General features: G+C 48.1%; 1 protein-coding gene across 4 annotated transcripts in view; it reads right to left on the bottom strand.

Annotated features, from left to right (window-relative positions):
- Positions 1–24,228, bottom strand: part of Tmco4 (transmembrane and coiled-coil domains 4) — a 60,882-nt gene extending 36,654 nt beyond the window's left edge. The window contains exons 1-5 of one of the 4 annotated variants that reach the window (XM_013031061.1): positions 24,060–24,228; positions 19,964–20,115; positions 15,418–15,595; positions 10,853–11,027; positions 9,373–9,400 (exon numbers count right to left, since the gene is read on the bottom strand). In XM_013031061.1, the coding sequence (XP_012886515.1) occupies positions 9,373–9,400; positions 10,853–11,027; positions 15,418–15,587 (373 nt within the window). In that variant the 5' untranslated portion in view covers positions 15,588–15,595; positions 19,964–20,115; positions 24,060–24,228. The remainder of the gene's footprint in view (positions 1–9,372; positions 9,401–10,852; positions 11,028–15,417; positions 15,596–19,963; positions 20,116–24,059) is intronic. The other 3 variants (XM_013031065.1, XM_013031072.1, XM_013031081.1) reach the window with 3 other exon arrangements.
- Positions 24,229–27,593: the final 3,365 nt, after the last annotated feature.

The following is a 27,593-nucleotide window of genomic DNA, read 5'->3' as shown; positions in this document are numbered from 1 at the left end:
CTGCCCACAACCCTTGTCTCATGGCCACATTATTCTAGCCTCTGCTTCTGCCACCATGCCTCCTTCTCTGATGCTGTTTCCTTCCTTTTATACAAGGCCCTGGTGATTCCATTGGGTCCATCAGAGTAGCCCTAGATGATCACTTCATCTCGTGCCTAGAATCCCAGCTACTTTGCAGGCCAGAGGCAAGGAGGATCAAGGTTGGAGGCAAGCTGCGGAAAAAAGAGCAAGACCTATCTGAAAAAGAAGATAAACTAAAATCCTTGAGTGTTTGTGTGTATGGCTGTATCTCAGGTAGTAGAGTACTGACTTTAGCAAGCCTGAAGTCTAAAGCTCAAACCCCAGTATTGACAGAGAAGGGTGGGGGCGGTATTCCTGAAACCTGCTTTAGGGGTCTTCCTTATCGTCAGCTGCAGGATGTCATTTGACGGAGGGACTCTTTAACCTGACTGAGTTCTCCGTCACAGCCTGCCCGTGTCACCGGTCAGCAGTGTTTGGCCCACTACCCTTGGCCACATTCCTGCTTAGGGGCTGTCTACGTGCCGGTGCAGGGGCTGTGTCTCAGAGTCACCAGATTAATGAAAGGTCTGCAGACAAAGGAGCGCCTTCTCCTTTGAACAGAAGCACCTGCTTCACCCAGGTGATAATCGGGCTGTGGGAACCAAGGCTTGGCCATGATGATTCATGGATCGCAATTATAATTAGTGGCTAACATGTACTGCAGGGGTCAAGGTTGCAGTGATAGAGTTTCTAGAATCCTGGCTGCCACGTGCACAAATGATTATTATTCCTGGGGTAATGTCAAGCATGGAGAGAGAGATCTGGCTGTCACTCAAGGTCATTTCAAGGACCTTGGAGGCCAGGCTGTTGGTCTTGAAGCTGGGCTTAGAGGCTGGTGGGGGCTCTCCTGGTCTTGGTTCTCCTAAAGATCTGTCTGTCTTGTTTGGCTAACAGGTGCCCATTCACACATCCACCTTGGAGCTTAGGCCAAATGCCTGGGCATTGTCCTTTGGTCATCCTGACACCCAATCTACCAGCTAATGTTGGCAGCAGAGTCTCCAAGCTACAGCCTGCGTCTGAGCATTTCCTGCCGTCTCTACCACCACCACCTCTCACTGGTATTGAAAATTCCCTAGCAGCCTCTGCCTACCCTATGGTTCCTCATTTTTCATTCTGGCCTCTGTATTCCATCTATCTCCAATCTAGAGGGAGTCACAGAAGCCGTTCATTTATACATTCTCCCTGGCTTAAATTTTTCTTTTCTTTTCTTTTTTTTTTGGGGGGGGGTCCGGTCGTGAGGCCTGAACTCTGGGCCTGGGCGCTGTCCCTCAGCTCTTCAGCTCAAGGCTAGCGCTCTACCACTTGAGCCACAGCACCACTTCTGGCTTTTTATTCTTTTTGCTTATGCGGTGCTGAGGAATGGAACCCAGGGCCTCATGCATGCAAGGCAAGCGCTCTACCACTGAGCTACCTTCCCAGCCCTGGCTTAAAATTTTCTAATCACTTTCTAATACCCCTAGGATAAAGTCCACATTTCTTCCTAGGTGTGTAAGATATCTGAACCCTTCCTGCTACCTACTCCTATGTCTTCTACTATTCATCCTTGCTTCATGCATCAGCATCAGTTCTACCAAGCACATGTCTGTCTCAGGGCCTTTGCACTTACTGTTCTCATTATCTGGTAAACCTTTCTCCCAGAGGTCTGCCAGCCTGGCCTGTTTCTGTCACCCAAATCTCAACTCTTTGGAGAGACTGTTGGTCCTGAATTAGAGCAGCATACTTCTAAGCGCCCCCCACCCCCCACCCCCGCTCCCTGCGTTTCCCATTACCCTTTCCTTTTCTCCTTTCTGTGTGGATAATATTGTGTGGCTCAACCCATCAGAATACCACCTCCCCCTCCCTCCCCTACCACAAGGACAGGGCCGTCTGCCTTGTTTGCTGATGTGCTTCACCAATGCTTGGGGTATACAGGAAACAATGAAGTCATGTTGTCTTCATTGGCTGGCTGGACTTCTTCCTGACCTGCTAGAGTCTCTGCTGTGCCCCAACGTGCCCAAAGCAGCATAAAAAGGTCTTTACTGCTTCCCACCTCCATTTTGGGTCCAACTTTCCCAGGAACTGTGGAGACAAGGGGGAACCAACTGGCAAGGGCATATCGCTTCCCCTAGGTAGGATCTTCATTTAAAGAGGATTTTAGCCCCAGAGCTGACAATGCCTGGAACTTTCTGAGACTACCTCATGGTTCAGTTAAGGAACTGAGCCACCTGCTCCCAAAAGCCCTCTCTGATTCACTCCCCTGCTCTCTGTCCCTTTGCCAGCAGCAAATCCTTCTTATCACCATTGAAATTGTTTTTTTGGCCCGATGCCAGTGGCTCACGCCTGTAATCCGAGCTACTCAGGAGGTGAGATCTGATGATCCATGTTCAAAGCCAGCTCAGGCAGGAAAAGTCCTTGAGATTCTGATCCCCAGCTAGCCAGAAGTGGAGCTGTGGCTTAAGTGGCAGAACGCTAACCTTAAAAAAAAAAAAAAGCTTGGAGGCTGGGAAGGTGGCTCAGTGGTAGAGCGCTTGCCTTGCATGCATAAGGCCCTGGATTCGATTCCTCAGCACCACATAAGCAAAAAGAAAAAAGCTGGAAGTGGTGTTGTGGCTCAAGTGGTAGAGTGCTAGCCTTGAGCCCCACGACCAGACCCCCCCCAAAAAAAACTTGGGGCTGGGAAAGTGGCTCAGTGGTAGAGTGCTTGCCTTGCATGCCTGAGGCCCTGGGTTCAATTCCTCAGCACCACATAAGCAAAAAGAAAAAAGCCGGAAGTGGTGCTGTGGCTCAAGTGGTAGAGTGCTAGCCTTGAGCTGAAGAGCTGAGGGACAGTGCCCAGGCCCAGAGTTCAGGCTCCACGACTGGACCAAAAAAAAAAACAAACTTAAGGACAGCACCCAGGCCCTGAGTTCAAGCCCCAGGACCAGCTTACATACACACAAAAAACCCCCACCAACTATGTTTTTTTTTTTTTTTAATTTACCCTCATGTTTATTGTCTGTCTTCTCTCCAGAGATAAATTCCAAACTCGCTGTATATTCTGTTAGTATTTTTTCTGTTTTGAGTTTTTGAGTGACGGTTTCCATCTGTAGTCCAAGATGGCCTTGAACTCTTGATCCTCTGGCCTCAGTCTCCCAAGTGCTAGGATTACAGGTGTGTACCACAAGGTATGGCTCTCATAATAGTCTTTCCATGGGGAATTGTCATGTCTCTTTCTTCCACGCTGGTAAGTCACACTAAGGCGGCACCCTGGTGCTGGGGCTGCCAGGCAGCCGATGGTGCAGAGTGGGCTCCTTATCCCCTCTTCCTTGGCGGTCACACCTCAAGACCATACGCATGCCCCTACCGCTCCTCCCCACTGTACTTCCATCCCTCCATCTACCCACTTTCTTAATTACATTTCCCCCTAAGGCTAGCATGGCCTCTGTCCTAACCAACCTGAAGGGACAGTTTTCATATGAAACAGAAGCCACATTGAATTCCCATCACATGCCAACTGTCTCCTACCAACCACTGGCTTTAAGCTTCTAGAATGGTTCATGGGATTTGTTCCGGGAAGTGGAGGGTGGTAGTGGTAGTCGTGGTAGTTTTATCAGTAAGGTGAGTGATGTCACACACTGTGTCTCTGCTGTGGTCTCCTCTTGGAAAATAGAGGCAGTCATAGTACCTGTCTTCCAGAATTGGTGGGCCTTAAATTAGTATCTGTAAAGAAAACTCTCTGATGCAAGGTGCTATGGCTCATGCCTATAATCCTACTCAGAAGGCTGAGATCTGGAAAGTTGTGGGTTAGAGCCAGTGTAGGCAGATAAATCCAATCCAATTAGCTAACAAACAGCTAGAAGTTCATGCCTGGCTCAAGTGGTGGAGTGCCAGTTGTCAGCAAGAGCTAGAACTCTTGAGGTCAAGTCCCATTAGTGGCACATACAAAGAAAGGAAGAAAGAAAGAAAGAAAGAAAGAGAAGAGAGAAAGACAGAGAGAAAGAAAGAAAAGAAAGGAAGAAAGCAAGCATTCAGCTTGTAAAGAGTACTTAAAAGCTGCTTTTGATGGGCACACTCATTCTAAACACAGGAGAAAAGTTGGGCATTCCTGCCTTCATTTTGTACACGTCTCTGCTCTGAGCCACTCTCTCCAAAGTCACCTTGCAATCCAGGAAGGACAGATAACATCTTTATGATAAGAAACCTCTGCCAAGAACAAGAGAGTGTCTGTGGAACAGACAGACCCCTTGCCATTACTGATGACCTGTTTATCTTGACTGGTCTTGACCACAGTAAGAACTTCTCCAGAACCTCTTCCAAGGCAAGGACTGACGTCATCAACCAGGCCACATTTGGACGGGGACTGTTTAATAATTATGCACACCTCTCTCCTTCACCTCCCAGTTTTTTTTTTCACCTCCCAGTTTTTTGTCTATAAAATCTAAAGCTCATGTTTGTATCCCTGCAAGACCACTGAAGGCCAGTGAAGGGCAGTCTTCCCATGGCCTGTCTGTGCTATGTAATACATCTCCTTTCACTGCTTTTACTGCCTTTTAACTTGTCCCTTTGTTTGGCTCATAGTGGCTAGACTTGGAATATGGAGCTCCTGAAATTTGGGAGTTGAAAATCTCAAGTGTCAGGCAGACATCAGGCCATTGACAAGCATCTCTGCTAAAATTACCCCAGGAGCTGGGTGCTGGTGGCTCACGCCTGTAATCCTAACTACCCAGGAGGCTGAGATCTGTGGATTGTGGTTCAAAACCAGTCTAGGCAGGAAAGTCCATGAGACTCTTATTTTTTTTCCCAGTTCTGGGCCTTGAACTCAGGGCCTAAGCACTGTCCATGAGTCTCTTTGTGTTCAAGGCTAGTGCTCTACCTCTTGAGCCACAGCACCATTTCCAGCTTTTTCTGAGTAGTACGCCAGAGATAAGAGTTTCAAGAACTTTATTGCCTGGGCTGGCTTTGAACCACAATCCTCAGATCTCAGCCTCCTGAGTTGCTAGGATTATAGGTGTGAGCCACCAGTGTCTGGCTTCCATGAGACTCTTATCTCCAATGAACCACCAGAAAAGCCAAAGTGGTGCTGTGGGTCAAAGTGGTAGAGTGCTAGCTTTGAACAAAAGAGCTCAGGGAGAATGCCCAGATACTGAGTTCAAGCCTTACAACTGAAAAAAAAAAATTCCCGGGCTAACTGCACACAGGAGGCATTCGGTTCTTATTTACTGAATAAATAAGGTGGTTTCAAAATTGACTATAAGTTTCTCAATCTCAAGGATGCTGGCAGAAAATCGTCCCTGGGTCAGGAGAGCCAAAGATTCACACCTCAGCACTGATTCATCAGGGAGTAGGGGAGCAATCTAGCAATTATACTTTCCGCAGAAAGTAGAGTCAGGTGTGCAGGAGGTACCGCCATGACTCACAGGTGCATACACACACCTGCTGAGTTCCCTGCTGACAGCTCCCCACCCCCAGGTCAGGTTACAGATGCAGAGCAAGGGGGCAGAAAAATCATCCTTCAACCTGGGATGCAGGTTTCCCTGAGCCATTCAGAGCTCATGAGAGCTACTTTGCCTTAAATGGAATTTTGAAACTTTGAAATGTCGTCCTAAGCTCCTGGCTAAACCCTTGGAGGCCTTCATTTTCTCCCTGTAAATGCAGACTGCAGGATGTATTTCAGTAGCTTATTGGACAGTTATACACTGTGCAATAATTCAACCTATTTAAGGGGCCTAAAGAACAACCAGAATGTCTTGTAAAGATTACTGAATACAAACACACCGGCCCCGCCTGAGCCAGCCACATTTTGGCTTAGTTCACTGTACGGCATTTGGCAATGTGTGGAGATATTTTTGGTTGTTAGGACTTAGGAAGTGCTACTGAGATCTAATGGGTATGGCCCAGGAGACTGCCAAATACCCCCACAGTGCACAGGACACCCCCAACCACCCACTCCAGAGGGTTTTCCAACTCTGAATATCAATAGAACTAAGCTGAGTTAGTCTTATCAGCTCCGTGTTTACTATATCCTATAAGACATGTTTTAAGGCTGGAGGTGTGGCTCAAGGTAGAGCGCCTGCCTAGCGAGCATGAGGCCCTGAGTCCAAACTCCAGTACAGGAGGGAAGAAAAGGTGAAGATTGTTTTTTTACAGCTGGTAAAGAGCTTAGCAGGTTGGAACCTGAAGAGAAGAAAATGATTAGTATTTGAAAAAAAGAAAGAAAAAAATTCCCACCCGGCTGCCGCGGCATCACTATGTGATGAAGAGCCCCAAGCTGCCAGTAAAGGTCAACCTTCCAGGAAGTTCTGAGAAACGCAGCTTTTCATATTGATTTCCTGGGTTACTCATCTTTCCTCATACTCATGGAGAAAGCCAGGGCTCCCCGACCCAGTCCAGAGGAGGAAGAGGGTATTCAGACAAACCACCTTGTGCAGATTCTAAGGTTGTTCTCAGAAGAAAAGCATTTGTCCATCCTCTGCGACTCCCACTCTCCTTCCTTCTCCCATCCTTCCATGTACCTATCTTTCTTTCCTTCTGTCCATCTACCCACCCACCCACCCATTTGGCTATCCACCTACCCATCCACCTATTTATCCCTCCCTCCCTCCCTCCCTCCCTCCCTCCCTCCCTTCCTTCCTTCCTTCCTACCTTCCTTCCTTCCTTCTTGCCTTCCTGCCTGCCTCCCTCCCTCCAAGCAAGTACTAAAGGCCCAGCACGTATCTCTCAGTGTTAGAAATGTTGAGGTTTGATGGTGAAATAAGCTAGACAAGGCTTCACTCTCTTGGAGCTTGTGGGAAAGAACTTAGGTGACTTGTTCACTTACAATATTGACTGTCTCCTTACAAGATCCTTGGCTACCACCATAGATGAATGGATCCAAAAACTGTGGTATCTATACACAATGGAATATTATGCAGCCATTAGAAATGACAAAATAATGGCATTTGCAGGGAAATGGATGGAGCTAGAAGGAATCATGTTGAGTGAGGTAAGCCAAGAGCAAAGAGACAAATGGTACATGGTCTCCCTGATAAGTGGATGCTAAATCCAAAATGTTAGGTGATACGACAAAACTAACAGGACTTAAGAAACAAAGAACTCCTGCTCATCTGGTTGAACCACTACTAAATATCCCCATGCTGCTGATCACATGTATGGTGCATAACATGTGAACACCGTTATATGTTATAGACTGATAGACAATTTGCTCCAGGAAAGTTAGAATGAACTTGTGACTTTAAATGAGCATCATTATTCCACAATACTGTGAAATTCGGGAAATTATGTAATCACTTAATCACAATAAAAAAAAAAGAACCTCAAGGAAGGGAGGGAGGGAAGGGATGGTAGGGGGAAAACAATGGAGGGGGTAACAATGTTCAATAGGAAGTGTACTCATTACCTCACTCATGTAACTGTAACCCTCTGTAGAGTATCTTTACAATAAAAAAGAAAGAAAAAAAAAGATCTTTGGCTATATGCTCTGAATCAAGGATCCCACAGATTAAAAAAATTTTTTTTCTTATGAGCCAGGTACCAGGGAGTCATATCTGTAATCCTAGCTACTCAGGAGGTTGAGATAGAGGATCAATGTTTGAAGACAGCCCAGGCAGTAAAGTTTATGAGACTCTTAGCTCCAATTAACCACCAAAAATCTGGAATTGGAGCTGTGGTTCAAATGGTAGTTTTAGCCTGGAGCCAAAAAGCTAAGGGATAACATCAGTGTGCATGCATGTGCACACCCCTACATTATGAGAGTGTCAGGTCTGCACAATGGGGCAAAGGAGTTAAATGCCTGCATGGACCTCTAGAATCACACCTGGCACAGCACATGTACTCAACATTAGGTGGCTTTGTCATTACTAAAACCACATCATCATCTTCTCTCTCCTGGGGTGTGGCTCTGCTCTCCAGCAGCCTGAGTCCCACACTGTACACAAGGACCAGACAGTATGTTAAAAAAAAATGGCTGGACACCAGTGGCTCATGCCTGTAATCCTAGCTACTCAGGAGGCTGAGATCTGAGGATCAGACTTTTAGCTCCAGTGAATCACCAGAAAACTGGAAATGTGCTGTGTTTCAAAGTGGTAGAGTGCTAACCTTGAGCAAAAGAACTCAGGGACAGTGCCCAGGCCCAGAGTTCAAGCCCCATGATGATGATCATCATCATAAACAACAACAAAGATACAATCACAGTGGCTCACATCTGTAATCCTAGCTACTCAGGAGGCTGAGATCTGAGAATCAAGGTTTGAAGTCAGCCCAGGCAGGAAAGTCTGTGAGATATTATCTCCAATTAACCACAAAAAAGCCAGAAGTAGAACTGCTGCTCAAGTGGTTGAAAAGCTAAGGGATGGCGTTCAGGCTCTGAATGTAAGCCCTATGTACTGGCGCGCGCACGCGCACATGCGCACACACGCGCACATACACACACACACACACACACACACACACACACCACAAAATGCAATTTTTATCTGATTTATATACATATTATATGGGTTTCCTTACAAGAAACATAAAAAATAAAAGAAGAAAATATATAAGAAATAAAAATTATATATATATGGAATAAAATATAAAATAAATAAAAAGAGGAGGGGCATGGGCAGTGCAGAGTCAGGGAGATGGCGACGCTTACAAGACCAGGCAGCCCCTCAGCCACGTGGCTCAGGCCCAGGTGCGGCTGGAGCAGGCAGAAGGGACAGGACAGGAAGGATCCCCTACCACGTCCAGGCGCCCCAAGTGGCTTGTGCTCATTGCTAGTGAGCCCAGGAGAAGCACAGCTGGGTAGAATCTCCACTGTGCAGCCTAGGCAGGAGAATGCCCTGAACCTCTCTGCTGAGCTCACTTCCTCATCAGAAGATGTCACTCGAGCATCCCGTGAGCGGGTATTTGCAGAGGAGAGGCAGTGGGCCCTATGCCATGGTTTGGTCCCAGAAGGTCTCCAGGAATGTGCGGAATCATGTTGAGGAGGTTCTAAGCTACAGCTGTGGTTCCCGGGATCAGGCTATGAGACCCCCACCAACACCCCAAGAGCTGTACCGAGGGGCTGGTCTTTCTCCTGAGTATACCAGGTGGGCGTGGGGCCAGGAGGTCTTGGGAAAGGTCCCTGAGCTACAGGAGGGTGGGCGGCAGGGGAGTGTGGGGCGAGGAGCCACAGGGAAGTTGAGGAAGAAAGGAAGCGAGCAGTGAGCAGCAGCATTTGGCGTTTGACTCGTGCTAACCAGCTCACTGCCAACGCTGCAGGCCAGGAGTCTGGGTGCCAAAACATTCCTCTGAGCCAGTCCATCTACAGGTGGCGCACCTGTCACTGGCTTCCCTTGTGCCCACAATGACAGAATTAACAAATCAACTTACCATCCTGAAGTGAGAAGCTCAGTAGGTCCTGGGTGGAAAAGAAAACCAGATTCAGGGAGGAGCCAACAGGCTGCCACCCAGCCCAGATGACTGTCATCCATTCCCATTCCTACCCATGAAGAACAAGACCCACAGGACGGCAGTGAACAGGACAGAAAATTTAAGTAAGCAGCTGGGTATGGAAGTGTATGCCTGGACTCCCAGGATCTGGGAGTTTGAGGCCAGCCTGGACTAAGTAGTGAGAAAACTTGTCTCAAAACAAAACAAAACAACACCCTAAGGAAAAGCCATGTCAGGAATGTCATAAGGAAACAGCAATGTCAGGATATTAGGCAGTGAAAGGAAGGAAGGAAGGGGGCTGTCTTATATGGCACATGTCCACCAACTTCCTGTTGGAACCTTTCACCTGCTCTAGCTAGACACAGAGCTGGTGACTGATATATCTAGGGCCACACACCAAAGCTGTGGCCTCAGCAAAGAAGGATCATAGGTTAGTAGAGTGCAGGCTCTGAAATCAGACCTCCAAGGTTCAAAATCTGGCTTGGACACTTATCAGCTGTGTGACAGTGGGAAAATTATTTAACCTCTCTATGCCTTGTTCTTCTTGGGGGTCCGGTCGTGGGGCCTGAACTCTGGGCCTGGGCACTGTCCCTTAGCTCTTCAGCTCAAGGCTAGCGCTTTACCACTTGAGCCACAGTGCCTTCCAGCTTTTTTTTTCCTGCTTATGTGGTGCTGAGGAATCGAACCCAGGGCCTCGAGCATGCAAGGCAAGCGCTCTACCACTGAGCCACCTTTCCAGCCCAAAAATTGAATTGAACCCAGGGCCTCAGGCATACAAGGCAAGCACTCTACCACTAAGCTACCTTCCCAGCCCAAAAATTAAACAATTTTTGAGTGCCAATAGGATACCACAGAAAAGCCCAGACCATGAAACTTTGTTTCAAATTATCCAGACTTGCACTGTATCCCATTCCCTTCCAGCTATGTGTATAAACTCATATGAAACATAAACAAACTCGTCCTTTTAGATCTGAACTCCATCTCCAAGACTAAATAGGCAATACATCATGTGACTTATTTATGCCAACATGCAAAATGTCTTTCTGAACATACAAATACATCGGGATATGCAAATGCATGTCCAAATATGCAAATACCCCAAAGCCTGAGGGCAAAATGTCTGAAATTGGAAAACACTTCTGGTCGCAAGCATTTTGGATAAGACACACTCCACCTGCATTGCTTAGCTCTGGAAGTTGTCCAGAGTTAATGCTGTCAGGGTACTAATGTAATGTGTGTGGTGAGCAGTCGACTGAAAGAAAGCGTTTGTCAGCACCAGCCATCACCATCATTTGATATCACGATGGACTGTTTGGTCTTCCTGCTGCCCCATTCCACCAGAGGTGATTTCCAGATTTATCTGGAAAGGAACTGACTTGTTCCCCAGTCCCTAACCCCTGCCCCTAGGTATGAGTTCTACCTGTGTGATCATGGATGGGTCACCCTTCAAGGCTGGGTCCTTTGACAAAGTCTCAGCAAACATGTCTGCTCCTTCGCCTCCTAGGCCGCTGACAAAAGCAGTCATGGTTGGCAGGACAGCTTCGGACAACTCCAGCCACTTCACCAGGCCTGCTACAAACTTGGAGCAAAAGGAGCTGAGATACGGGAGAGATGGCTTTAGTTCCCTTAAGTCATAGTCACACAGGGCTAGAGGAATGGTTTAAGTGATAGCAAGTGTGATTCAAACCTGGATTTAAACCGCAGTATTACCAAATAATTTAATGACAAGTTGAGTTCATGGATATAAAACTCTACAACACAGGGTCTGTGAAATTCAGAGAGAGTCAAGCTGAAATGTTAGGTGACATGGATTTTACCTTCTGCACCCACCAAAAAGCAGGTACCAGTGCCTCATGCCTGGGATTCTAGTTATTCAGAAAGCTGAGATCTGAGGATCGTGGTTCCAAGCCAGCCCAGGCAGGAAAGTCTGTGAGACTCTTATCTCCATTTCATCACCCAAAAAAAGGTGGAGCTTTGGCTCAAGTGGTAGAACACCGACCTTGAGTAAAAAAGCTAAGGAACAGTGCCCAGGCCCTGAGTTTGAGCCCTCGTATCTGACCCACCCTGCCTCCTTAAAAAAAAAAAAAAGCCTTCACCAAGATGCACATAAGCCACAGGGAAGAGGGCAGCAGGCATGGCTGTTCATGTGCTGGGGCCTGGGCCATGCTGGGGTATGAGGCATGGAAGCCCACAGGGGCGCTGTCCCCAGCGGGAGACTGAGTGAGTGGGAACTCAAGAGGAGAGGGAGCCCCACGGGCTGAGGCAGGCGCTGATAGCAGACTTGGGATTTACTTGAGCCGGTGCAGGGGAGGGATCTGGGTAGATCTGGTCTAGCTCCCCAGCCAGAGCCTAGCCTGTCTCAGCAGCACCCTGCTGGAAGAGCAGCCCCAGGCTCTACCCCCTGTGGCCAGGTTGGGAAGGGCTCTGGCTCTCCCTCCTCTTGCATGGCTCAGCATGCTCATTCCTGACTGATGACGAGGAGCTCTACTCCAAATCCCAGTCTTGCAGGCACTAGGATCAAGCGCTAAGAAGCATCGGAGCAAGGTTCAGTAAGCACAAAATGCCGTACTAATGTCAGCCAGCATCACGGTCATGGTTTCTAAGGTGACTGAGGACGCAGTGGCAGACAGGGTCAGACGCTGACGTCCAGCCACCCGGGAGTATCGAGATGTGCCCTCCTGTCTCCTTCCTCAGCTTCATTTTCCTGGGCTGTAAAACTAACAACAAGCCATGCCTGGAGGAGGTGGGAAGGCAAAGTGAGGAGGAGCAGTAAACGTTATCTGCTGAGCTGCCAGTCTGATAACAGGTCCCAGCGTGACTCTGGGATTAGCCCAGGGTGGCACGGGGTGTGCCCTGGGCAGGGATGACTTCGAGAATGACAGGGAAGTGAACAGCACGTAGGGGCTCAGGGTCAAAGATAGCAGCTGGGCTTCCTGCTACTGTCTGGGAAGAACACCTTAGAAGGAAAGAAACACTGCAGGGCATAGTCACAGGTTAAAGAGCCTTGGGCACCAGTTGGAGTCCCAGCGTGGCCATCAACCGTGTGGTCCTGGATCCATTATTTCACCTCTAGGAAGAAGTATCGATAATGGTGAAAACAAACTCATTAGGTTGTTAGAAGGACTAAGCAAGCCTCAATCATGCGCTTAGGACAGCAACTGGCACTGTCTCTATCTTTGGTGATAAGTGGATTATTCCTGCCCCAACCCACAAGGAGGGAGGTCTTATTAAATTTAGAGACCTGGAAACCCAGGTCTAGGGAAGTCCGGACCTCCATCTCTTAGACTCCAATGGCCACACTCACCCACTGGAGACTGAAGGGAGACAGCTCCCTTCAGTGAGTACACTACCAAGTGCTAGATGTGCCAGGCACTCACAGAGCAGGGCAGAGATCATTGTGCCCACCCTTCCCCACCTCACAGGTGGGGCATCTGCACTGCAGACGGTCAAGGTCTCTGGTATCTCCCAGCAGGGGAAGGCTGGAGCTGCCCCCCCAGAATCCAGCTTTCCTCACTCACTCCTCTTCCTGGGAACCTGGCCCACGGTTTGTTTTTATAAATAAAGTTTTATTGGCACACAGCCACATTCATTCCTGTCTATGAAAGGAACTGTGGCACAGACAACATGACCTGAGAGTCTAAATCTGACCTTTGGCAGCAGAGTCTGCTGGCTTCTGTCAATCTCAGCAGTTTCTACATTTTCCTTTCCCTTTTCCCCTTTCCTCTTCCTTCTCTTCCTCTTCTTCCGTCTCCTCCTCTTTCTCATTTTCCTTCTTCATCTTTTTTTGTGCCTGTCCTGGGGCTTGATCTCAGGGCCTGGACTCTGTCCTTGAGTTTTTTGTTTTGTTTTGTTGGTTCAAGGCTAGCACTCTACCAGTTGAGCCACAGCTCCAGTGCAGGTTTGTTTGTTTGCTTTTGTAATTAATTGGAGATAAGAGTCTTGCAAACTTTCCTCCCCAAGTTGGCTTCGAACCTTGATCCTCAGATTTCAGCTTCCTGAGTGGCTAGGATCACAGGTGTGAGGCATCAACTCCTAGCTCTATATTTTTCTTAAAGACAGAGTCTCACTATGTAGCCCAGGCTGGCTTCAAACTAGATACCCTTTGGCTTGACTGCAATTTGCTTGTTCTTTGACAGTTTTTATTTTTATTATAAAGGCGATATACATAGGAGTTACAAAAACCAGGTAACAAGTACATTTCTTTTTGGACAATGTCACCCCTTCTTTCGCTCTCTCCCAGTGGTTCCGCCTTTTTTTTTTGTCAGTCCTTGAGCTCTTTTTTTCCCCCCTCAAGGCTAGCACTCTACCACTTGAGCCACAGCCCCACTTCCAGCTCTCTTCTTTGATTAACTGGAGATAAGAGTCTCATGGACTTTCCTGCCTCAGCCAGGAACCACAATCCTCAGATCTCAGCTTTCCGAGTAGCTAGAATTACAGGCATGGATGACCTGGGCTGGGCTTGGTCCTGCATTTTTAATAAATAGAATCAATGGTAAAGGAACCAAACATGGTAGTGCAGTACTGTAAGCCTAGTACTCTGGAGGCTGAGGCAGGAAGACCATGAATTTGAGGCCAGCCTGGGCTATATAGCTAGACCCTGTCATAAACAAAACACCAAACAATTAAAGCATCATAACAAGAAAAGCATCATAAAGAAGATCATCTATGATGCTTACAGCATGAATAAAAAGTAAATCTTTTAGACGTTCGTTTTGTTTTGAAACCCCTCATGGACAAAAACTGTTTTTCTAAAGATCACAGGAACCAACTGCCTATCTGGGCTTTAAAAGACAGAGGTTTCTAAGAAATGCGGCAGCAACTGGCATGCTGAATGGGAAAGTGAAGAAACTAGCCCAAGCTTCCAGCCAGGCCATAGCCACAGCCACCTGTGCTCAGACAAGTACCGTGGAGAAGGGGATGGGAGGGAGACCCCAGACAACCACTCACTTCCCCCCAAAACCCTCCAGAACAGGCATGGCACAGCGTCGGGTTGATACTTTTGTTGTTGTTGGTGGTGGTGGTTGTGGGGCTTGAACTTAGGGCCTGGGCACTGTCCCTGATTTGTTTCACTCAAGGCTAGTGCTCTACCACTTTAAGCCACAGCGCCACGTCCCGTTTTCTGGTGGTTAATTGGAGATAAGAGTCTCACGGACATTCCTGCCTGGGGTTGGACTTGAACCACTATCCTTAGATCTCAGCCTCCTGAGTAACTAGTATTACAGGCGTGAGCCACCAATGCCCGGCTGGGTTGATACATCTTTATGCAAGGAAAGCATACAAAGTTCTTCCCTGCACATGGGATTTTTAGGTAAAGGTTCATCAGGTAGGCTACCAGGCTGGAGAGACTTCTGGAAAGATGGAGGCCTCCATCTTTCTGTGTGCCACAAGTAGAGGCCAGAGTGGGAAATGAGTCAGACTCTTGCAGGAGATGGAATAAGGAATATCCAAGATGCTGCAACCACTCCACTGAGGATGAGGCGTTGTTGTTATTGTTATTATTATCATTATTATTAATTATATTTTTGAATACAGAGCCTTGTGCATGGGTCTCAATTTTTTAATCCCCTCATACAAACATACATTTCATCTGCTTAAATTCTACCTCTGTTACTTATTTCCTATCCATCTACTTTGAATGAAAAATCTATTCATTCCAGTAATTGTGAGTAATGTATAATTAAAGTAACACTCCAGGGCTGTATTAGAAGTCTTGTTAAATAATCAACATTTAAGATAATGGTGTCTAGTAACCTTTTTATTTTTTAATGTTGGTACTGGGACTTGAACTCAGAACCTGAATGATGTCCTTTAGCGTTGACCATTGAAGGCTGATGCTTCACTATTTGAGCTCTACCATTTGGTGCTCTACCTCTTCTGGCTTTTTGCTGACTAACTTAGGATAGGAGTCTCATGGGCTTTTCTGCTCAGGCTGGCTTGGGACTGCGATCCTTAGATCTCAGCCTCCCTGAAAAGGGAGGAGCTCACCTGTGCTCTGTTTCTGGAAACAGCTGGGACAGGGAGATGGAACTGAGGGCCGCATAGGCAAAGCGGTTGGCCTCCGTCAGCTCCCGGCCCACAGGCAGCTGCGCTTCCGGCTCTACAGACGGTCCGGCCACCAGGGGCTGCCTCTGGCTCGGCCTGTTCCATGTGGCCATTCCCAGTCCTATGGAAGAAAATCCCAGTGAGAGAAGCATCTCGGGACAGGTGAACGTCACCTGAACAGGACACACAATCTTTCAACCATAGAAGGAAAGAGGACACATCTGCTGTCCTTAAAACAATGAACTCTATACTCCCCACTAAAGAGCCCAGGCTGGCTTTGAACTGGGGATTCTTCTGCTTCCTGCAGCCTGGATGACACTGTATCAGGGACATGCAAGAACAGGCTCCAGACCAGACAGACCTGGCTGTGAAACCAGACACTACCACCTACCACCTGAAACTCATCCTGAGTGCACTTAGACTCCTCCACCAATGAAAGAGATAATCATGGAAGAGGCACAGGGCCTGGGAACGGCAGCCCGTGTGAAATACTGAGAATGAATGGGCTGGGAAGGTGGCTCAGTGGTAGAGTGCTTGCCTTGCATGCATGAGGCCCTGGGTTCGATTCCTCAGCACCACATAAGCAAAAAGAAAAAAGCTGGAAGTGGTGCTGTGGCTCAAGTGGTAGAATGCTAGCCTTGAGCTGAAGAGCTGAGGGACAGCACCCAGGCCCAGAGTTCAGGCCCCACGACCGGACCCAAAAAAAAAAAAAAGAAATACTGAGAATGGAGCTGCCCAGGGTTCCCGCTGCATGCTCGCTTGTTAGAGAAACAAACGCATAAAAGCATCAACAAACAAATAAATGAAAGGTTTAGCTAGTACCTGGCCCGTCACACAGGTATAACAAATACTACTAAAAAAAATTGTTCAAGGATGGCATTCTACTACTTGAGCCACAGTCCCATTTTCAGTTTTCTGCTGGTTAACTAGATATAAGAGGCTCACAGACTTTTCCTGCCAGGGCTGGTTTCAAACAAGGATCCTTGGATCTCAGCCTCCTGAGTAGCTAGGATTACAGGCATCAGCCACCAGTGCCTGGTTTTCACTTTTTAAAGATAGGATCTCCCTCCCTGCCCCAGCACTTGCCTGAACCCAAGTCTTTCGTCTACTTTTAGAGTTACTGTCGAAGGTGGGATCACAGTCTGTAGACCATGTTCAGCTTCTCTCTGTGGAGATGGAGTTTCAAGGACATTTCTCAGTTCTAGGCTGGCCTAGAACTGCGATCCTCCCAACCTCGGCCTCCTACCTAGCTTGGGATGATAGGCGCATATCACTGCACCCAGCTAAGGGTTAAGAAGGGGGCCACTGGAGCTTTTCTGCAAGGGTTGCTTGGAACCTCAATTCTCCTGTTTTCAGTCTCCCAGGTTGCTAGGATTACAGGTGTGAGCCACCAGTGCTGGCCCCATCATGTTTTAAATAATGATCCTTTTGCTAAGGGCTCCTTCTCACTCCATTCACTGAAGAATGAAATTTTTGTTCTCTCATTATCATTTCTTTGCAGGAGTTATGTAGTCTATCACAACTAATATTTCATCCATTTCAAAAACAATCCTGAGGTAGTTAAAAGCAACACACGACCTTTATTTTCTCAGTGAGGGACAGTTCACAAAGCACTTTCCAACCCATTTAATTCTCACAAATCACCACGGAAACCCAAACCATCACAATGCTCTCCTACAGCCAGGAGCAGGCTCAGAGAGGCCAAACAATTTTCCTGATGTCACACAGTAAGCAATGAGATCCAAATCAGACTTGTAATGTCAAGCTTCCAGCTCTCTCCTCTATAACTGCATAGGAATCTTCCCTTCCTTGTCTCAGGCCCAAATAGGCTCAACCATCCAGCAAGACTGATCTCTCATGGGTTCCCCAGGAACCCAAGTTTGAGGTTCACAAAGGATTTGCTGACACTGTGGAGGTAGAGAAAGGGGGACAGCACAAGCCACGATCTGGGGCAGGGCCCTGGGCAGCACAGCCATGATGCTGGCAGGCTCAGCGGTTTCCACTCCGTTTAATCAATTCCACAGACCATTTGCAGGCTGCTGTAATTACGCCAGTTACCCGAGGGAGCCCAAGATGGGATTTTATTGGACTGGGATCTGGGGAGACCCAGGCAGCTCTCAGTTCAAGAATAAGTAGAATAAGCACTGGCTTGTCTCTAATCACAAGGGAGAAGGGGCTGGGCTTAGAGTGGGAAAAGTTCAGTTCAGACTTTGGCCAACAATTTTTGTTTTTTGTGTTTGTTTGTTTGCTGGTCCTGGGGCTTGAACTCAGGGCCTGGGCTCTGTCCCTGAGCCTCTCTGTGCTCAAGGCTAGCGATCTACCACTTGAGCCACAACGCCACTTCTGGCTTTTTCTGAGTAGTTTACTGGAGATATGAGTCTCATAAACTTTTCTGCCCAGGCCTGTTTAAAACCATGATTCTCAGATCTCAGCCTTCTGAGTAGCTAGGATTAGATTAAGGAATAAGCCACCAGTATCTGGATTTTTTTTTTTTGCCAGTCCTGGGGCTTAAATTCAGGGTCTGGGCACTGTCCCTGAGCTTCTTTTGCTCAAGGTTAGCACTCTACCACTTTGAGCTACAGCGCCACTTCCAGCTTTTACTGTTTATCTGGTTCTGTAGAATCAAAGCTAGGGCTTCATGTATGCTAGGCAAGCACTCTATCACTAAGCTACATTTCCAGCCCTTGTTTTTGTTTTTAATGTTGGTGTTGGGCTTGAACTCAGGGCTTCACACTTGTTCAGCTTGCTCATCTGGTGCTTAACCACTTGAGCCATACCTCCAGCCTAGCCACATGATGCTCTCTTGGTACCTTAGCACTCTGGGCTAAGATAAAACAGTAGTGCCAGTGGTCCTTTGGTCATATAGATCAATTCTCTCATTTACCTGCTCAGAAGCTCTGAAGCCTTCTACCAGAATAGATGCTGACACCTCCAGACACCGTCTACAAAATCCTGCACCTCACAAGCCCCCTGCTCACCTCTCAAATCTTGGCTCATCTACTACACCTGAGTTGCTTTTTTGTTCTTAATATGCAAGAATAGTCCCCTCCTCTGACCTCTGCAACTGTCGGGAACACCTTTCCCCAGACTGTCACATCTGGCTTCAGCCTCCTCTGAGAAGCCTTCCCCAACTACCCAGACTGAAGTCTCTCTCTGTTCCTCTATCCCACACCCTGTTCCATGGTTATAATGCTGGCCGATAACTGAAACTTGTTTTACTTACTGGTTTACCTACGTAAACATAATGTAAACTTGCCTTTCTCCTTACCATCCCCTAGCTTTCTGGGAGGGCCTGGAGGTAGCAAACATCAAACAGGTATGTGCTGGGAAGGGAAGGACATTTGATGTGGAGGGGTGGCAGATACCTAATGATGCCATGGTCCAGGTTGCGAGCTAAGAAGGGGAGGAATGGATGTGCACACTAGGTCTGGCTGCAGGATCCATGGGCTTTAATCCACGAAGTGAATGAAGAAACACAGGGGCAGGAAGTGGACACCTGGGCAGGAGAAGGGGGACAGGAAGTGAAGAGGCGGTGGGTGGTGACTAGGCCTGTAGTTGGAAGGTAGAGGTGAGGTCGGCAAGATGGAAGGGAGACCAGGGAGTAGGGCAGAGGTGCTCCTGAAGAGAAGGGGGTGGGGGAAGGAGGAACAAGTAAGCGGGGAACCGGAACCCCCAATTTTTTTCCCTGCAGAAGGAAATGGTTAGTCTGAGAGCCAAGGGCTTGTCTCAAGCAGAGAGTATAGCAGGTCATCAAGACCATGTCTTTAAAGAACCAAAAGATGCTCTCTGTATCCAGGGCTCAGCCAATGAATGGGCCTGGAGTGATGTGAGGGTGGGGAGTGGTTGCCAAGGTTACAGGTACAGGTCTGAGTGGTAAGGGTAATGGCTGGGCAGGGAGAGGACTGCCAGGGCTTGGGACCTGTTGGTACCAGTTCCTCAACTTCCTGTGAGTCTATAATTATGTTGAAATAAAACTAGGATGTCAGCTGGGCTCTGGTGGCGTGTAATCTTAGCTACGCAGGAGGTGAAGATCTGAGGATCGAGGTTCAAAGCCAGCTGGGATTGTGAGACTCTTATCTCCAATTAGCCACTAGAAAACTGGAAGCAGTGCTGTGGCTCAAAGTGGTAGCCTTGAGTGAGAGAGCTCAGGTGACAGCACCCAGGCCCTGAGTTCAAGCCCCACCACTGACAAAAAAAGTGGGAGGTCTCTGGAAATGTATAGATCTTTTCTTAAGACCAAAATGCACTGTAAATACTTCTCTTACAGATTAACTAGTTAATTTAAATAAACATGTACTTGAACTTGCAAGGTGCTGGGCACTATTCTACCTTACTACAGAGGACATGGAGAAGAATTGTGACAGAGACAGACAGACATGACTACTCTCATGCTAGCAAGAAACAGACAATAAGTAACATAAGCCCAGAAATATTATCGTTAAGTCATGACCAAGGACCTGAAGGAAAAGAAACTTTAAATAATACTTACCTAGGAGTTTGAGAAACAGTGTAGGCTTCTCTCTCTGAAGACAGGTTGTTCTGCTTCAAAGAAATATGCAAATCACTGTCTGGGGCAGAGGGGGTGAGGGTGGGGGGAAGCAAACCAGAAAAACCAGCCCTTGGGTCCACAAGATGTGGAACCTGGAGGAGAGAGGGAACCAGTTAGTTCTGCCTCCAGGGAGCCTGGCTATATTGCCACCCCTGGGCCTTTGCCCCTGTCAGACCTTTTACCAGTGGGGTGGCAGGCGGCTCCCACTTATCACATACCCACTGTGTGCTTGCTAGGGATTGTCTCAATCATGTTCCTGTTCTAGCTTTGTCTCCTGAGCTGTGATCACAGCACCCAGCTCCTGGTTTAGGTTGGGCACCAGAGAGCAGGCATTATTTCCTCCATGTCTATGTTCCTGTGCCCAGCTAGGTGCCAGCCAGATTGGGTTCTCAGAATCTGCCAGTTATAGGAACAAGAGTGAATAAACTTGGCTTAAGCAAGAGTTAAGATCTCCCTGATTTTCTCTCTCCTTCACAAACCAATTGGAACATCTGATGAGAAGGGGAAAGAGAATAGGGCCCAAGTGTCTGGAAGCACCCAAGGTAATTTTCAGCTTCCAAAGCTGGGTGCCTCTTCAATTTCAGTCTCATCCTTTGTTCAACTTTTATGATACTTAGGATTGAACCCATGGCCTCACACATGCTGAGCAAATTCCCCACTCAGTGCTCCTCCCCATTATTATTATTATTATTATTATTGGATCCGGTCATGGGGCCTGAACTCTGGGCCTGGGTGCTGTCCTTCAGCTCCTCAGCTCAAGGCTAGCGCCACTCAAGGCTACCACTTGCGCCACTTCCAGCTTTTTTCTTTTTGCTTATGTGGTGCTGAGGAATCGAACCCAGGGCCTCAGGCATGCAAGGCAAGCGCTCTACCACTGAGCTACCTTCCCATTCTTATTTTGAATTGAGTTTTACTAAATTAGCCAGGCTGGCCTTGAACTCCTGATCCTCCTCCCTCTGTCTTCTGGTAGTTGAGCTTACAGAGGTGTGTTCCCATAGCTGGCCTCTGGCCATTTTAAATGTCAGTGAATATTATTTTGTGTGCATGTGTCTGTGTCTTTAAGCCTCAGTTGGCTTTTCAATAAATTACCACGGATTATGACAATTGACAATTATCCCGTCCCCTAGAGGCTACCTTCCTCTAGGATGAATTATACCTAAAAATAAGGATAGTCGAACTATGAGCCAATCATGTAAAAAGATACGGAGAAGAAATATGACTAAGACAGCTTCCAAAATTATCTCTGAAAAGGGAAATTGCAAGATGTCTCTAAATTTCCCACATTTTCTTCCATAAATACATAAAGTTGTCTGAATATGACTGTCCATGAGAGGGAACCATTAGGGGATAATGATAGTGACACAGCATGCTGACAGCGGCTGAATCTAAGGGGAGGGAGGCTGGATTCTGGGTAATTTAACTTTCTTCATTTTTATTTGTGTTTTGTGGGTTCCATAAAGACACACATGTGGAAGGTTTGGTCACCTGACTGTGGTGCTGGTCCTGAGGGCTGAACTCAGGGCCTGGACACTATCACTTAGCTGTTCACTTAACACTGAGTGCTCTATCACTTGAGGCTCAACATCACTCCTGACAAAAAATATTTTAAAGCCAGCAATGATGAGGAAACCAAATATGGTCACTGTCATCCTTGAAAACCCTTGGACTTGCCCCAAATGGCACAACTCTGGTCTTTAGAAGATCCCATGCTAAGTAAACTTCTTTTATTTTACCAAGTGTGGGCCATTTCCCTGCTTACAGCCGTCAATGAAGGTCAAGGTCAAGTGTGACTGGACTGTGTGTGTGTGTGTGTGTGTGTGTGTGTGTGTGTGTGTGTGTGTGTGGTCTCCTCTTTCTGGTCACAGTTGAATTTTTATGTGATTAATTTTTTTCAAGTATTTTGGTTCCTCTGTTAACCAAATAATAAAGATGAACAGAATGTCTTGGGAAGATTGGAGACTAATTGGTCTGAATCAAGGACAAGAAAAAAAAACTTTAAAAAGAAATGCTTTCTAATGCACAGGACTGCAATGGTGCTCTTAAAGCCAGACACTACCGATGGTAAGTTGAAACACAGAACAGACATGCACATAGAGAAGATGCTTTTAGAAGGGAAGGTTCCAGACAGTCCCAGAATTCCCTGCCCTTTTATCTCCCAACCTGCCTATCCAATTCCACCTGCAAAGGGCAGGAGAGAAAAATCATTCATTTTACACCTAGAGTCAAACTGCAAGCCTGAGGTAAATGAAGTGTCTCAGGAGGTCTCCATGACAACAGACACAACACAGAAGAACCCAGAGGATTCTGGGTAACCACATTACACACCAAAAAGGGGTGAGAGACTTGGCCAGGAAGGAGAGTTGCCACCCTCTTTCTTATTTCAGAGCTGAGAGAGTAGGCAGGATGGGAGGATTGGGTAGGCTCTATGGTAGGTCTCCCATTACCACACTGTCTTCCTTCTCTGCTGGGGCGTTGGCACAAGCCACCTGGGGCTCTCATGTGGATCACAGCCGGAGCCCTCTCACCTGTCTCTTTCTGCCTCATCTGAAGCCAGTCGTGGTGTCACAAGACAGTGCTCTCGTGAACAAAGGCAGCCTGTGCTCTTCCTCCGCTCTAAACTGCCAGGCATTCCTTCTCATGAGTCAAGCCCCCTGTAAAGGTCACAGGGTTTCTGGGACTGTAAGCTAGTACAACCACTACAGAACTCAGTATGGAGGTTCCTCCAAAAACTGAAAATAGAGTTACCATAAGAGCCAGCGATCCCACCCTGAGACATTTACCTGAATGAATATGTCAGGACACAATAGAAGAACCTGCACACTTCTGTTCATTGCTGCACTATTCCCAATAGCCAAGCTATGAAAACAGCTCAGGTGCCCTACAATTGATGAACGGCCCAAGAAAATATTATATATATATTTATATAACATATCACATATAATACATATGTGATATATTAGATGTAATTTATAATGAAGTATTATTTTATTGACTCCCCCAGAAAAAAAAGATATATGTTTTGTTTTTATGCTTGAATTCAGGGCCTAGGTACTTGCTCTTTAACATTTTCCCCTCAAGGCTAGTGCTCTACCATTTGAGCCACAACTCTACTTCCTGCTTTTCTGATGGTTAATTAAGAGATCAGAGTCTTGGGGCTGGGAAGGTGGCTCAGTGGTAGAGCGCTTACCTTGCATGCATGAGGCCTTGGGTTCGATTCCTCAGCACCACATAAGCAAAAAGAAAAAAGCCGGAAGTGGCACTGTGGCTCAAGTGGTAGAGCGCTAGCCTTGAGCTGAAGAGCTAAGGGACAGCGCCCAGGCCCAGAGTTCAGGCCCCACGATTGGACTCCCCCCCAAAAAAAGAGATTAGAGTCTTATGGACTTTCCTTCCCAGGTTGACTTCAAACTGGGATCCTCAGATCTCAGTCTCCTGAGTGGCTAGGATAACAGGCATAAACCACTGCACCGGCACCCACTGTGTGTTATCTCTTTTCTACCTTACAATTCTTCTGGGCAGTGCTATTATCCCTGATATACAAGTGGGGATAAAGGGGTCCTAAGAGATCAAATTCAAGGTCACTGGATAATAAGGTGGTATTTAAACTTGTATCTGGGTCTTCAGCCACCTTAACTCTAATAAAACTGTATTTCTCTTTGGTTATGTTTATACCAGAGGGGGCCCAAAACATTTCAGACACAAGGCTGGCAATGGGGCTTAGTGGCAGAGTGCCTGCCTAGCATGCATGAAGCCCTGGGTTTGATTCCTCAGTAAACAGAAAAGGCCAGAAGTGGCGCTGTGGCTCAAGTGGTAGAGTGCTAGTCTTGAGCAAAATGAAACTCAGAGACAGTGCCCAGGCCCTGAGTTCAAGACCCAGGACTGGCAAAAACAAAAACAAAAACAAAAACTAGACACAATTAGAAAGCTATCAGTCTAATGAATCTCAATGGCTCCCACCCACTACAGTGTGTGTGTGTGTGTGTGTGTGTGTGTGTGTGTGTGTGTGTGTGTGTGTGTGTAACTGGCCTTTCTGACTTACCTCTACTCTCCTTTTCCAGGCAGTCCTCAGTTCAAGTGCATTCTCGGCTGGCCAAGTCCATATGGAATCCTTAGCTCAGACAGCTCTTGGGTCCATGCACAAATGGTGTTCAATAGTGAGATTCCCTGGGGTTCACTCTCCCCATCCCATCTCTGCTTCACGACGACCTCCCTAGGAAGTGATGAACATGTTATGATAAGAAAATCCACGCTCACCTGCCCAAATGGGGAGTCCACACAGCTAGTACGTGTTCTTCCTATAATGCAAACCCCCCTCAGGTCTGGATGACTGCAAACCCCAAGCTCCTTTCCTGAACCCTCAGAGGGCTCAGGAGCTGCCTTCCTAGATTTGTCCAGTGTCTATGGGACCTGCAGCCTCTGAAGTTCCAAAGGCTCAGTCTCCTCACGGAGAAAATGGCTGGGTAGAATGGTTGTCCGGTCTCCTGACCAGGAGGGGTGGGGTGGCTGAGAGGCAGAGCATCTTCTTTTCTCGTGAGAGCTTCAGTATTTACTCTGCCCCACCACTGCCTCCTCATCCTTCCCTGCATGATTTTTTTCCCCCTCCAAACTTGGTCACTCCCAGACAATGAAGCAAAGCTTTGTTTGCTTATCTGTCTCCCCCACTAGGGAAAGCTTCAAGGGGCAAGTGGCTCTGATAGCCTGTTCCCTGAGGAATCCTGGGACCTACCCTAGAACAGCCCCTGGCTTTTGCATGACTGAAGGGAGGAACACCAGTGCACATAACTCCCTCCACTAGTGAGGAATGACTTCAGCTTATCTTTTTGAAGGACAAACGTTTTCTATAAAGTGAGGTCCCTAGTGTGCTGAAGTGGAGCTTTTTGCAGGTAAATTTCATTCCTGACTCAGACCCAGCGCTGGAAATCCCAGGCTGGCGGTACTGCACAGAGGCAGAAACAAATCTGTGTATTTATTTATAGTTTGCTTAGCTTTGCTGGTACTGTGGGGTTGGGGGTGGGGCTTGAGTTTAGGGCCTTGAGCTCAGGCTTTCTGCTTAGGCTTTCTGCTCTACCACTTGAGCTACAGGTCCACTTCTGGCTTTCTTTCTTTCTTTCTTTCTTTCTTTCTTTCTTTCTTTCTTTCTTTCTTTCTTTCTTTCTTCCTTTCTTTCTTTCTCTTTCCTTTCTTTCTTTCCTTCCTTCCTTTCTTTCTTTCTTTCTCTCCTTCTTACTTTCTTTCCTTCTTCTCGTTCATTGAAGATAAGAATCTTTCAGATTTTGTCTGCCTGGTCTGGCTTTCACCTAGACTCTCCAATCTAAGCCTCCTGAATAGCTAGAATTACAGGCATGAGCCACCAGAGTGCACCCCTGACCTTTCACATAGATGGTACACTCTGGGTTGGGCTAAAATCTGAGGAATGGGGAGGTGTTTACCAGGAAGAGGAGTGGTCCAGGGGAGCTTGTGCAAAGGCCCTAGGGGCATGTGTGGGCTGGAGGGCTATCAATAAAGTGCTCTGAGATGGGCTGCAGACTAGGCCAGACTTAGGTGAATGGCCTCAAAGTCCAGGTAACAAGGTTTTGCTGTTTTCTCTAAGAACACAGGAAGGCACACGAGGTTTATGGTGGAGTGTGGTACAATTGTAATGGGTCCATCTGGCTGCCTCAGTGGAAGTCAGTGAAATAGTGGGTTCTCTCTCCAGCCCCCTTCCTGCCTGCTGTACCATGTTCAAGGACTCCCACCCTCCCCAACAGGCCAGTCCATTTTAAAATGTGGATCCCTGTTTACAGAACTCTTAGGGCGTAAGTACATAAGAGGACTTGATAATAAAGCCACCTGACCGCAGTGCTCAGCCCCATTTGGGCCATCCCAGTGGCTGCTCTGGCCTTCGCAGCCCCGTGAAACCCACAGAGGGAGATGGTACCAGGCTTGGGAGGAATTCTCCATATTCTGCCTTCATAGGAAATTCTAGCATCCCAGTCTCAGTCCACTGCCCCTCCCCACTCCCAGCTTTGGTCCTAAGTCAAGCCCTGAAGCGCTGGCATCCCAGTCAGCCCACTGCCCCCCCCTCACCCCCCCTTCCCGGCCACCCTTCACTCCTCAGCTTTGGACCTAAAAGTCAAAGTCTGAGTGCTAGACAATGCCCATGAAGCGAGCGCCCTGGTGTCTTCAGCTCCTTCCATCCTCTGACAATCATGCAGGTAGGTTATAAACCAGGCCCTCCACAGGCTCCAGACCACTTAGACCACTAGGTGCACATGGCTCATGCCTGTAATCTCAGCTACTTCAGGAGGCTGAGATCTGAGGATCATAACTGAAAGCTAGCCTGGCGAGGAGAGTCTGTGACGACTACAGAGCCAGAAGGGAGTTGACCTGGTAGGAGCTGTCTGTTTCAGGAGCCTGGAGGGACCTCAGTATCCTTGCCTGGAATTCAGGCCCCCAGTCTCTGTGTCACCAGTGTCTTTTCTGGGAGGACTAACAGGAGCCATGGTAGCTCCTAGGTACCCTTGAATGGCTGGAGGAAGAACTCAGTGGTAGAGCAAGGTTTAGTGTATGCCTGAGGCCCTGAATTTGATCCCTAGCACCAATAAATGAACCAATCAATCAATGTATAAATAAACATGCCAACAAATAAAATACACCCTTGCTCGTGTCTAATCTGGCAAGGCCTGATACAGGCTACACTTTGTCCCTGGGCTTTACAATTTATGGGAGACATTTTGATTTATCTCATGTGCGCAATGATCCCTGTTGCACGATAAGAAAATGGAGGCCCAGAGGGGGTCACCCAAGTTCACACAGCTGGGAAGTGGTAGTACCAGGACTCTAGGCTCTGACCTTACTTTGGGGGGGTGTGTGGGGGTCTTACGTGCCACTCTCTACCCACCTGCCCCTTCCCTTCTATTGCAGCCTTCGGGAATGGGGACACTTAGGATGGCAGAAGCATCTTCAAATGAGACCCACTAAGACGGAGGCTCAGAGGGGACCGGGTATGACACCTGCTGTCTGCCAGTTCGGCTGTGTCTCCGTGTGACCGGGGAAGGACAGAGAAAGGGCACTGTGGAGGGCAATCGTGCCCAACCGCGGGTCGGCTAACGCAGGTTCTCAGGTTCTCAGTCCTGGCTAAGTGCGTGCGAGCGCTCAGGGCCATCCTGAGAGGCCCCGTGCGGGGTGGGGGCTGGGCTTCCTCGGGTCACCCCGGGAATGGGGCTTGGAGTACACTGAGGGCCAGGCGCCTCGGGGGCCGGGAGAGGGGACCCCGCCCGCGCGCGGAGGGAAAGGGGGGGTGGACGTCCAGCGACCCCGCTGACCCCCCCGAACTCGGGCAGGCCCACACTATCACCCGCATGAATCAGGGGAGCGGCTCGGTGACCTCCTAAGGCCTCAGCCCCACAGGCTGGAAGCAGGACGCGCCCCAGGAGTGCGCTGCCTAACCTCAGTTTCCCCATCTGCCGCCTGCACGGTTTTTCAGAGAACTTCCGGGCCTGGAGACAGAGGCGCCCGAGCGGGCGGCCGGGACGCCGTGCGCTCGGGGTCACGGCAGGAACGGGGGGGGGCATCTGCTGCCCCCGGGGGCGCG

Source organism: Dipodomys ordii, unplaced genomic scaffold (assembly GCF_000151885.1).
Source record: "Dipodomys ordii isolate 6190 unplaced genomic scaffold, Dord_2.0 Scaffold6, whole genome shotgun sequence".
Lineage (NCBI taxonomy): Eukaryota > Metazoa > Chordata > Mammalia > Rodentia > Heteromyidae > Dipodomys > Dipodomys ordii.
This window is presented reverse-complemented; position numbering and strand designations above follow the sequence as displayed.